General features: G+C 44.9%; 1 protein-coding gene across 1 annotated transcript in view; it reads left to right on the top strand.

Moving 5' to 3' along the window:
• CPXM2 (carboxypeptidase X, M14 family member 2) overlaps nt 1–13,263 on the top strand; it is a 122,404-nt gene that overhangs the window by 101,200 nt on the left and 7,941 nt on the right. The window contains exons 11-14 of the mRNA XM_044298374.1: nt 661–840; nt 1,820–2,117; nt 10,910–11,049; nt 12,560–12,659. Coding sequence (XP_044154309.1) covers nt 661–840; nt 1,820–2,117; nt 10,910–11,049; nt 12,560–12,659 — 718 coding nt within the window. The remainder of the gene's footprint in view (nt 1–660; nt 841–1,819; nt 2,118–10,909; nt 11,050–12,559; nt 12,660–13,263) is intronic.

Here is a 13,263-nt window from a genome sequence, read left to right as displayed (position 1 = left end):
GCAAAACGGATCCGGCATTAATTTTTTTCACCTTATTTTTGGTCTGCGCATGCGCGGACCGGAAGGACGGATCCAGCATTACAGTATTTTGAATGCTGGAACCGACACTATTACATTCCTACGGAAAAAAATGCCAGACCCAGCATTCAGGCAAGTCTTCAGTTTTTTTGGGCCGGAGATAAAACCGTAGCATGCTGCGGTATTATCTCCGTCCTGATCAGTCAAAAAGACCGAACTGAAGACGTCCTGATGCATCCTGAACGGATTACTCTCCATTCAGAGTTCATGGGGATATGCCTGATCAGTTCTTTTCCGGCATTGAGCCCTTTTGATGGAACTCCTTGCCGGAAAAGAAAAACGCAAGTGTGAAAGTAGCCTTAAATAGGCACAACTACATTGCGCTTTCACCAAACTTATTACTATTGCACCATTGTCATAAATTTGGCACAGGTGCACATAGCAACTCCAATCTAAAAACTAACGTCAATCACACCTTCAATGATAAATTCCCCCTGTGTCCTTGCTATAGGCATAGAGAATAGAGTAATGGAGCTACCACCAGGTACACAGTCGTTTCCAGGAAAGGACTTTCCTCGAACCTGTTTTTTCCATTGTGGTGTTAATATCAAATTTTAATTTAAGTTTTTCTATTAATTTTAGGGCTCTGAACTGGGAGGCTGGTCTTTGGGCCGCTGGACAGCGGATGGGATTGACATAAATAACAATTTTCCAGACTTGAATTCAATGTTGTGGGAGTCAGAGGATCATCCTAGGAATATGCGCAGAGTCCTGAACAACCACATCCCAATCCCTGACTGGTTTCAGTACGAGAATGCCACAGTGAGTCAAGCTGCCCGCAATTGTAGAATACCTGTTGGCCAACCGCTTCTCTTCCCGACTCCCCTGTATACATTCATACTTGGCATGACTGAGAGTGCATGTGTTACCAGTGGGAAGGGGGGAATTAACTAATGGCTCTGGCTAATGGCTTAGGTTGCATGGGAAAAAAGTATCAGGCATGTTGAACGCTAATACTGAATTGATTTACGTTAAAATCCCACCGGGGGGCTGACGTTTTAGGGTGCATTCAGATGACTGTATTTTCGGTCTGCATCTGATCTGCATTTTTTGCAGATTGGATGAGGACCCATTCATTTCAATGGGGGCGCAAAAGATGCGAACAGCAAACTGTGTGCTGTCCACATCCGTATGTCTGTTCCATGGCCCAGCAAAAAAATAGAACATTTCCTATTCTTCTCCTTTTTCAGACAAGAATAGGCATTTCTAACAAAGGGTGGGACATGCTGATTCAAAAGAAGCGGAACACACGTGGACGGTATCCGTGTTTTGCAGATCGGTAATTTGCAGACCGCAAAACGGATACAGTCGTGTGAATGCCACCTTACAAAAGGTCCTTTATCATACCTTGGGAGACATGCCTGCTCTGCCTATGGTTTCAAGGACATAGTATTACTAATGGCATAGACCATCTATGGTGGTACACAAAGTCCTTATGGCTCTGTATTATGGACCTGTAGGCCTCCATTTGCCTCTATGTGGTGTCTCCTTCAGGCATCATATTGTCCATTACAAGTATTACTATATCTTGTAAACATGGCATACCTGTGGGAAAAAAACTAGGTGTGGAGGCACATAAAGGTACAGCATGGGCTTGTAGCCATGTGCATGAGGCCTATATAAAAATGTTTTTTTGCTTTTAAGATATGCAACTTGTTCTTAATTCCTGAATACCATAAAAAATTGTTTCTCTTCACATTGCCAAGGTTATTAATAAAATGGCTAAAAATGGTGCCTACAGGTTGCTATTGAAACCCGTGCCCTAATTACATGGATGGAAAAGATTCCCTTTGTTCTCGGTGGAAACCTCCAAGGAGGAGAGCTGGTGGTGTCTTATCCTTTCGACATGGTGCGGTCACTGTGGAAGACCCAGGAGTATACAGCAACACCGGATGACCATGTGTTTCGTTGGTTGGCATACTCCTATGCATCCACCCATCGGCATATGACAGACTCAAGTCGGAGGCCATGCCACACTGAGGATTTTAACAAGGAGGAGGGAAGTGTGAATGGAGCCTCTTGGCATACAGTGGCTGGAAGTAAGTTGTTCTATTGCTGTAAAATAATAACCAGTGTCATGGGTAGTCTTGAGTGAATTGAGCTTCGGATCATAGATCCAAAGTCAATTCGTTCAATAGCTTCTTTTTTAATGCTGTTTCTAGACATCATTAAGATGTATGGTCTCCATGTAGACCAACTTGCGATTGACTTCGGTGAATTAGTCTGGTATTCCTATCTGCGTATTTAAAAATATTTTAAATTAGGAATTTTCTAAATGGGCTTTGGTACCGAGGTAGCAGCCAGTACCAAAGCCTACTTCGAATTCCTTACTTAAAATGTTTTTAAATACGCAGATAGGAACAACAGACTAATTCACCGAAGTCACGTGCAACTTTGGGCGATATGAAATTGGCCTACACGGAGCCAATACATTTTAATGCTGCACGGAAACAGCATTAAAAACTTTTTAAAAGTTTTTGAACGAATCGACTTCGGATCTATGATCTGAAGCTCGATTCACTCAAGCCTAGTCACGGGAATCACACATTAAGGTATTTATGTGTAGATCTATAAAAACACACTTGTCATAATGATATATATATAAGGTACTGATTTACAGCCAGGTGAGGTCAAATACCGGACTGGATTTTAAGTGCCGGTCCAGGTTTTGGCAGCACCTGGCTGTCCTTAAATAGGCAGCTGGGCTCAGAAGCCATGCCTCTGTGTTGGGATCTGGGAGCCTTGTGTCTGGATAATGGCTTGCTACCTGTTTGACTAATAACGCGACCAAATTGTGCATTGGTCACTGCCTGATAAAAGGTTGGTATTGTATTCCACAATTTATATATATATATATATATATATATATATATATATATATAGTCTGATATACCATAAAACATAACATTTATTTTGATCAGTAAAATCCCTAAATATATGCGATATACACCATAACGCTGTGCGATTGGTGACCCAGAGCTGGGGATGGGGGAGACTAATACTGGATCTCTGAAATCTAGTCTCATCATGCTATGGTGGAGGGCCCTGTTTGGCCTGAAAACAGGTTGGTGCTGCTATCAGCAAGGACTCTTTGAGGCAGAATTGCTGCATGGTGTGAATTACCACCAACACCACAAGGTGACTTTTTGTTTGAATATGACCGCTTGTTTTGTCACTTGCCTAAAGTGTGAATAAAACACTGAACTGTTTGATCCAAAGAACTTGTTGTTGCCTCTATACTGCGTCCGCTAATCCTGTCTACCAGAGCGAGTCCCCACAATGTGTGGAGGATGCGGGCAAGAGCAGTGAGGCTGGCGTGAATGCCAATATTTTTGGTTTCTGAATTTTTCAGGCACGGTTTGTATGTCGTGCCCCACAACAAAACGGAGGCTGTTGTGAAGGCCCTCATGGAGGCTAATCTGCAGCAGCGGGAGACAAACATGCAGCCACGCGAGGCTAATAAGCAGCAGAAGGAAACTAACCAGTTGCTGCTACAATACGTTATGGCTTTGCAGACAGCAGGAGTAACCCCGAGCGTCCACAATGCCCGGAAAGCAGTCCGTGCCGCGATTCCTAAGATGACTCCCGCAGACGACATCGAAACCTACCTGGCGATGTACGAGAAAGTGGCCATCAGGGAAAAGCTACCCCGTGACCAGTGGGCTGAGGTCGTCGCTCCATTCCTGGTATCCGATTTCCAACGGGTGTATTTAGACTTGCCAGACAATCAAGCGGCCGACTACCAAAAAGTAAAGGGTGAAATTTTGGCAAGACAGGGAGTGAATGTGTTGGTCTGGGCCCAGCGGGTGCATCAGTGGGGGTTTAAGCCGGCTGAGCCTGCGATGACCCAGTATTATGACATACTCCACCTCTTGCAAATGTGGCTACAGCCTGATGTGCTGAGTCCCCCGGCTATGCTGGATAGACTATTAGCCGATATGTTCTGGAGGGCTTTGCCATACCCTCTCCAGCACTGGATCGATCAGGAGTCTCCTGGCAATGCCCTTGAGATGGTGGACCTGGTGGAACGCTATGAAGCTACCAGGAATCTAAAGGGGGGTTATGTCGGAAAGGGGGGTTTGGCAAACCCCGGAAATCTCCACCCAAGGCCCTGAGATTTGAGCCGATAAAACCCACCCTGGATGTACCCTTGATGGACTTGGCTCCGATAGTCTGCTGGCGGTGTCAGGAGCCTGGCCATGTAAGGGCTGTCTGTCCCCATCGGGTTGAGCCCATTGACACTAACTATGACTACCGTCAGTCGCTATATGCCAGGAGGCTGTGTGCAACAGGTACCACAGAGTCTTTAGATCACTTGTGCCAGGTGGAAGTGGGAGACACTCCGGCGGAGGCACTGCTGGACTCAGGGAGTCTGGTGACTCTAGTAATGGCTACCCTGGTGCGGTCCACTGAGTGTACTGGCCAGAAAGTCAGGGTGATGTGCATCCACGGAGACTTAAAAGACTACCCGACCGCGCTGGTGCCTCTAACCACGGTGGCCGGTAGATGTCGCCACAAATCTACATTGTGAACTCCTAATAGGGAGAGACTTCCGGCACTGTGGCCTGCTATGAGAGTGACTGATACCCATGAGACAGGGGTAACCCTAGCAGAGTGGCCCAGCTCAGGGGGAGACCAGAACCCTGGGAACCTGAGACCAAAGGACCAGCGGTAGGGGTAACTGCCACTTCGGTGGAGGAGGGGGAGACAACCCTGCTAAGTGTGATGGTGGGAGACATGTAAGACTTTCCCGCTGGGTCCTGATTTGGCAGACATTAATGTCTTTGGGGATAATTTTGGTACCGCCCCGCGCCTGGGAAAATGTGTTAATAATAGATGGTGAACCACAACAACCTGGGTCAGAGTCAGTGTTTCCCTGTTTTGTGGTTCATCAAGATATGTTGTATCGGGTAAACCAACTACAGGGTGAGCCTATTGAACAGTTGGTGGTCCCCAAGGCTTATCGCTAGCCCACCAACACGTTATCGGGGGTCACCTGGGGCTGCAGAAAACTCAGGATCGTATTCTACAGCGGTTTTACTGGCCCAGCATATTCAAAGAAGTTGAAGAGTTTTGTAGGTCTTGCCCGACCTGCCAGATAACTAGCTCCCAGCCACATTTCCGTAGTCCCCTAATACCTCTCCCGATTATCGAAGTACCGTTTGGCCGAATAGCTATGGACCTCGTAGGCCCAGTACCGAAGTCCACCAGAGGGCATCAACACATCTTAGTCATTCTAGCCTACGCCACTCAGTACCCGGAGGCGGTGCCACTGCGACATACCTCGGCTAAACTCATAGCTAAGGAGTTAATGGAGATGTTTTCCCGAGTAGGACTACCTAAAGAGGTTCTGACCGACCAAGGGATCCCTTTTATGTCCAAGGTGATGAGGGAACTCTGTAAGTTGCTGCACATAAAACAACTATGGACGTCCGTTTACCATCCGCAAACGGACGGTCTGGTAGAACGGTTTAACCAAACATGAAAAAATATGTTGAAAAAGGTAGTGTCTAAAGATGGGAGGGACTGGGACCTCCTTCTGCCCTATCTCATGTTCGCAGTGCGAGAGGTACCACATGCCTCTACTGGGTTCTCGCCCTTCGAACTGCTATATGGCAGACACCCTTGCGGTCTCTTGGACGTGGCCAAAGAGGTGTGGGAACAACAACCCACTCCATAAAAAAGTGTCATTGAGTATGTTACCCAAATGCAAGATCGGATAGAGACAGTGTTGCCTCTTGTTAGGGAGCATATGGAGGCAGCTCAGCGAGCCCAGAGCCGGGTCTATAATCAGGCTCAGGTCCGGATCTTTAACCCGGGTGATCGGGTTGTGGTTCTGGTGCCGACCGTGGACAGTAAGTTCCTGGCTAGGTGGCAGGGGCCCTACAAGGTACATCAGCCAGGGCGACGAAAGCTGGAGCAGGTTTACCATGTGAATTTACTCAAACCGTGGAAAGATAGGGAAACCTGTACAGAAGACAGCCGGCGGCGGGGCTTTCTAGGAGAAGAGGTACCGGCCCCTCTGTCTGATGCAAGAGAGGCCGGTACAGTAAAAATCACTGACAGCCTCCACTCCAAACAGACTCAGGAGGCCAGGAAGTTCGTTAGTCGCAACACGGATGTGTTCTTGGACCTCCCTGGACGCACTTCCATAATCCAGCATGACATTGTCACTGAGCCTCAGGCAAAAGTCAGATCAAAACCATACTGGATACCCGAGGCTCGGTGACTAGCTATATCGGAGGAGGTGAAGCTAATGTTGCAGCTAGATGTCATTGAGGAGTCAAAAAGTGAGTGGGCCAGTCCTATAATATTGATACCCAAGCCGGACTGGACGTTGCGGTTTTGTAACGACTTTTGAAAACTTAACGAGGTTTCCAAATTCGATGCGTATCCCATGCCCCGGGTGGATGAGCTCATCGAGAAGTTGGGACAAGCCCCATATTTTTCTGTTTTTGACCTCATGAAAGGGTACTGGCAGGTGCCCTTAATGGAGGCTGCCAAAGAGAAAACTGCCTTCATCACGCCTAAGGGGCTGTATCAATATAAGGTCTTACCCTTTGGTCTGCATGGCGCCCCCACAATTGTCATTGGTAGCGGAGCCATCAAACCCCAAGTGAACAAAATAGAGGCGATACGGAATTGGCCCCGACCTGTCACCACTAGGCAAATAAAGTCATTCCTGGGAATGGTGGCTATTACATGAGTTTCTTTTTCCCACTTTGCTACTCTAGCCGCGCCCTTAACAGGACTCTTGAAGGGACACAAGTCAATGATGGTTTGCTGGGATGATCGGGCGGAAGAGGCTTTCTCCGCTTTGAAGTCGGCCCGGTGCGGGTCCCCGGTTATGGTGACGCCCGACTCAAAAGGGAGTTTATAGTACAGACCGATGACTCTGAAGTAGGCCTCAGTTCTGTACTGTCTCAGGAAGTCATCGGGAAGGAGCATCCCGTTGTCTTCCTCAGCCGTAAGCTCACCCCAGCTGAGACCCGGTATAGTATAGTGGAGAGAGAGTGCCTGGCTATCAAGTTGGCGCTGGAATCTCTCCGCTATTATTTATTGGGGAGAAAATTCCGCCTGGTGACTGACCGCTCCCCTCTCAAGTGCATGAATCAGGTCAAGGACAGAAATGTGTTGGGATCTGGGAGCCTTGCGTCTGGATGAAGGCTTGCTACCTGTTTGGCCTGAAAACAGGTTGGTGCTGCTATCAGCAAGAAATCTTTGAGGCAGAATTGCCGCATGGTGTGAATTACCACCAACACCGCAAGGTGACTTTTTGTTTGAATATGACCGCTTGTTTTGTCACTTGCCTAAAGTGTGAATAAAACACTGAACTGTTTGATCCAAAGAACTTGTTGTTGCCTCTATACTGCGTCTGCTAATCCTGTCTACCAGAGCGAGTCCCCACAATATTTACTACAGAGGACAGTATACTGTATATATACTATAGAGGACAATATACTGTATATATACTACAAAGAAAAGTATATTGTATATATATTACTGAGGACAGTATACTGTATATACTGTATGTATATATATATATATATATATATATATACTACAGGGGACAGTTTACTGCATATACTACAGAGGACAGTATACTGCTACAGACGGATCTAGATAGATTGGAGGCTTGGGCAGAGAAGTGGCAGATGAGGTTTAACACTGACAAATGTAAGGTTATGCACATGGGAAGTAATAATGCAAGTCACCCGTACATACTAAATGGTAAAACACTGGGTAAGGGTCCATTCACACGTCCGCAAAATGGGTCTGCATCCGTTCCGCAATTTAGCGAAACAGGTGCGGACCCATTCCTTTTTTAATGTGGCCGGAATGTGCCATCCGCATTTGCGGATCCGCACTTCCGTTCTGCAAAAAAATAGAACAGAGCGATTGCGGACAAGAAAAGGCATTTTCTATGAGAGTGCCGGCGATGTGTGGTCCGCAAAATGCGCAACGCACATTGCTGGTGTCCGTGTTTTGCGGATCCGCAAAACACATACGGACGTGTGAATAGACCTAGGAATTTTAGTGGAAAGTAAACTAAACTATAGAAACCAGTGTCAGGCAGCTGCTGCCAAGGCCAATAAGATAATTGGTTGCATCAAAAAGGGGCATACCACTTTACAAATTAATGGCTAGATCCTGGGGCGAAGCTAAAAGCTCATGGGTCCTGGTGCAAGAGTTCATCTTGGGGCCCCCCTTCCCTCAGTGCTTTCTAGCAAAGCTGCTGCCTGAGGTAAAAATTGAAATGGCAAACCCCCATACCAAATTCTCAACCTAACCCCTTCCCTCCAGCCCTACTGTTTAAGACATACTTGGAAATATTACATACAGCGCTACAAAACATACAGGGTAATACAGCGCCACATACCTCTTACATCCAGGGACGTCCATGATGACTTCTTTCAGCCATCTCTTGTGTCTGCAGAGTTTCACAAACAGACATCTTGGTTTCCTACTTTTCCATCATCCTCAAATCTTCTCAACTCCCCATTCTGCCACCCCCAATACTGTGCCCGCTGTGTTCCCCAAACTATACTGCAGAAACAGTCCACCTGAAAATACTAGTACCACGCAGATAATGCCCCTTCAATAATTACTGGCACGCGGAGCCCTAAAAGATAACTGCGCCCAGCAAATAGTGTCCCTGACACTAATAGTGTAAACATAATGTCCCCAAAAAATAATTGTGCCCCCACAGTAGAAATAATTATCTACCAGAGTCCACTTAGGCTACTTTCACACTGGCGTTTTGGTTTCCGTTTGTGAGACCCGTTCAGTGCTCCAAAACAGATCAGTTTTGCCCTAATGCATTCTGAATAGAAAAGGATTCTGCTCAAAATGCATAATTTTGCCTCCGATCAGTCTCCATTCCGCTCTGGAGCCGGACACCAAAACGCTGCCTGCAGCTTGACGAAACTGACACAAACTGGCACAATAGAAAACGGATCCGTCCCCCATTGACTTTCAGTGGAGTTCATGACGGATCCATCTTGGCTATGTTACAGATAATACAAACGGATGCATGCGGTTGTATTATTGTAACGGATTCGTTTTTTCAAATCCATGACGGATCCGCCCAAAACGTGAGTGAGAAAGTAGCCTTAGTGTTAACAGTGCCCCCAATAGTAATAAAGTCCCCCATTGTGCCCAAGAAGTAATAATACTCTCATAGTGTCCATTCTAACAATCATGTCTGCAATTGTGGACATGAATAGGCGTTTTTTATGATGGCGGTGTCCATGTGTCCATGCCTTAGTATGATCGAATACCTGTTCAACTAGACCTGCACCCTGTGATGATGACCTGAGTGGCTTGAAATATAATTTATATTTAATATCAAATGTAATATCATTTATATCATTATTAACAGCCCGCAGGAGACAATATCCCGGCAGAATCCTCTTGATTTTGTTGAAATGTTACTTCCACTTAATTCCTTTTTACAGATGATTATTATTTATGTTCTTAGTTTTCATTTTCCATCTTTTTTCGGGATGTCTCCCAGTTAATTAGGGGTTTTATAGACAGCAGGGCTCACAGTCAATGAATTCCACGCACTACAATGAGGCAAATAGAAAAGAAACAGACAAAGAAATGCTGTACTTTACAGGACCACCTGGTGAGTCAATGAATTGAGTTGCTTTCTAGAATCCGGGCAGAGAACTGACAAAACGGAATTTACATCTAACGATAAACATATGCCCCTCAGAGGCAACAGAGACCCAATAAAATGGCAACAATTGGACTGGGTTGAATTAAGCATCATCTGCATTACATATGTTTGTAAAATGTTTGTGAAAGTAACTAATAAATTGCTTCAGTGCTGCAAAAATTCTGCTTAAAGGGGTCAAACCAGCACCTGGATCTGAATACTTTTGAAACTCCTACTTACTCATTGAAATCTATCTGTATAGCGACACCTGCTGTTTGCTCTTTCTCTAATTTTTTGTGTCCTGCTCATTGAGACGGAAGCACGCGCTCAGTTCCATCCTTCAACTGCCGCCAGCTGTAGTAGAAAGCACATGTCCCTTGAGAGAGTGCACGTCCCCTGAGCTGACCGTTAGCAGAACAATAAATGGGGAGATCTCTGGATCCGTGTTGGTGGCATGTGCTGGTTTTAAGTTTGTTAGAAAGAGACTATCAGGTACTGCATGATATCGGATTTTAATTTTTTACATTAATCATAGGATAACGCTTTTAAGGCCTCATGCACACGGCCGTATGTATTTTGCGGTCCAAAAATTGAGGATCCTCAAAAAACGGATACCGCCTGCGCTGCCTCTGCCTTTTTCGCAGACCAATCGACTTCAATGGGTCTGTCATCCACATAGAACGTGTTCTAGCTACTATCTGAAGTCAGTGGGTCTGCAAAAAAATGCGGATGGCACATGGACCACATCCGTATTTTGCGGATTCGCTATTTGCAGACCACAAATCGGATACGGTCGCATATATGAGCCCTAATTGTGAGCCCCAATATGTGTTTCTAGCTTGTTGTCACTTTATCATATTGCTGAGCCTACACTAGTGATGGCAATATCCTCCCATTATCAGTATCACTTCTACACGCGGGAGAGATCCGACAATAGAAAGGGCGGCGGACTCAGCCATCTTCTGATGAGAATATATTAGGAATGTCTATTTATAAGATCCCTGCTACATGATTATACATTAACAACGTTTTTTCTGGACTTTCAATGATACATCGAGTTGAAACGACTTTCCTAATTGTCTTTATTCTTAAAAAAATGTCCAATTTCTTTTCCTCTAATTGTATTTTATCACACTCTTTCCTATATTTTTCTATTCCTATTATTAGGTATTAATGATTTTAGCTATTTGCACACCAACTGCTTTGAGATCTCCATATACTTGGATTGTGACAAGTATCCGCACGGAAGTGAACTGGCAGAACAGTGGGAAAATAACAGAGAGTCCTTGATTGTCTTCATGGAGCAGGTTAGTGTCTGGTCTTAGATAACAGTCAATTCTTAAAGGGAATCCGTCAGCTCTGAAACACCCCCCAAACTAGAGTCAGGGGTGTATGTGTAAGTGATGCTGAGTCCGGTAATGCATTTTTATCTTCACAATCGCTAGAATTCTGATACTGTGCTCCAACAGGCCAGCATTAAAATGTATTGAGAGGACTCCTCCTTGGGTCCTCTCCATTATGTGCGGGAGTTTGGGAGTCCTCACTTCGGCTGGTTTGTTGGATTACAGCATCGGATTACAAGTATGACGATAGAAAGTACATTACCGTACTCAGCTCCACTTCCACTATACACCACTCACTCTAGTTTGGGGTGTGTTTTGGAGCTGACAGATTCTCTATAAAGGGCATCTGTCAGCAGTTTTGACCATGGTAAACTGCTGACAGCACTAGATAGTGCCTGGGGACAGCGCTAGAAAAATACCTTTTGTGGAGCTTTATTATCAGGGGTAGTGTAAATGATGTATTAGTGGGGGCTGATGGCCCTGCCCTCTCAACGTCCTCACTCCTCCCTCATCTCACCGACTTTTTGTAGACTTGGCGAGGGCGACGTAAAATGCAGATTTTTGATCCAATGGATTTGCAACTTTTCTACGCCAAAAAGAGGTGTAAGGGGAATGAGAAATTCCCCCCAATGTCTTAAAAATAGAAAAATAAAGGACTTCTAGGAAAAAATAAGGATTAGGTAGTAAGTACAGTTGAAAAAAGATGAAAGTCCATCCAGTTCAGCCAATTATTCTGTTGATCCAGAGGAAGACAAAAAAGCCCATGAGGCTGAAACTAATGTTCCTCATCTTAGGCTACTTTCACTTTTTTGCTGGATCCGGCAAGGGTTCAGCAAAAATGCTGCCGTCATGATAATATAACCGGCTGTATCTGTTATGAACGGATCCGGTTGTATTATCTCTAAAATGGCCATGACGGCACTAAAACCATTGTAAGTCAATGGGCGCCGGATCCGTTTTCTTTGGTGTCCGAGAAAACGGATTCGGCATCATTAACTTACATTGTGTTTCATGCCGGATCTGTCTTGCTCTGCATCCCATGCCGGACAGAAAAACCGTCCGGCATGGGAACGCAACCAAACGGAACAAAATGCTTTCTGGTGCACTCCGTTCCGTTCAGTTCATTTTTGTCCCTATTGACATTGATTGGGGACAAAACTAAAACGTTTTTCTCCAGTATTGAGATCCTATGACGGATCTCAATACCAGAAAGGAAAACCGCAGATATGAAAGTAGACTTAGGAGAAAGATTCCTCCCCAACTCCACATGTATGTGTATGCGAAAGATGGGAGGGAGTCGGCCGAATGTTTATGGGCAGTTTTGGTCCTGCAAGAATGGTGTTCTGCAGGAGCCTGAGATAAAAATATAAAAGAGATAAGAATGTGATGACGCTTCCCCGTTAAATAAATTCAGGAAAATAGTTGTATAATTTACATAGAATAATAAAAGCAATCGTTCCTTTTTTTTTATTAGGTTCACCGTGGAATTAAAGGAGTTGTGAGAGACATATACGGACGCGGGATAGGAAATGCAGTTATATCTGTGGAAGGAATCAATCATGATATTCGTACAGGTTGGTTGTTTTTTCCTGGGAGATTACCGGGTTTGCACTCTGTGGCCAGGACACATTTAGTGGATCAGATAGTGTGCTGCCATGAGAGGCCTTATGGGACTGATTCATGGTGGATTTAGGCTCAGTATAATAAATTATATATTTATTATGCACATAGGTGGCGTAGATTTGATTTTCTGGTGCATGGATTTCCAGGAAATGTTCCAAATTCCACTTAGTAAATTCAGCACATTTTACTCCAACGGACTGAAACGTCAGTCGTAGTAAATGTGCCCCAATGTAAGAGATCTCCATAATATAGCTCACTAATGATGTCTCCTTAGTGCTATTCACTAATAGGATACCTGTTGTATTGTTCATGGCCACAGAAGAAGGACACATTCTGACCATTAGACTGATATCTAAAACCAGTATTCATCCCTCACGTTCCACTCTGAGAACCCCATCAGATGATTCCTTTACTTTTACCACCTGAATTTATTCATATCCACATGACCAGCTCATGATTCTGGTAGTAGACTTGAGACTGGCAGTTTTAGGGTCACCATGACTATTATTTATTATGACAAAAAATATAAAAAGAACAAAAACAATATTTAACCGA

This window comes from Bufo gargarizans, chromosome 6, assembly GCF_014858855.1.
Source record: "Bufo gargarizans isolate SCDJY-AF-19 chromosome 6, ASM1485885v1, whole genome shotgun sequence".
In the NCBI taxonomy this organism is placed as follows: domain Eukaryota; kingdom Metazoa; phylum Chordata; class Amphibia; order Anura; family Bufonidae; genus Bufo; species Bufo gargarizans.
Note: the sequence above shows the minus strand (reverse complement) of the source record. Positions and strands in the feature narration are given on the sequence as shown.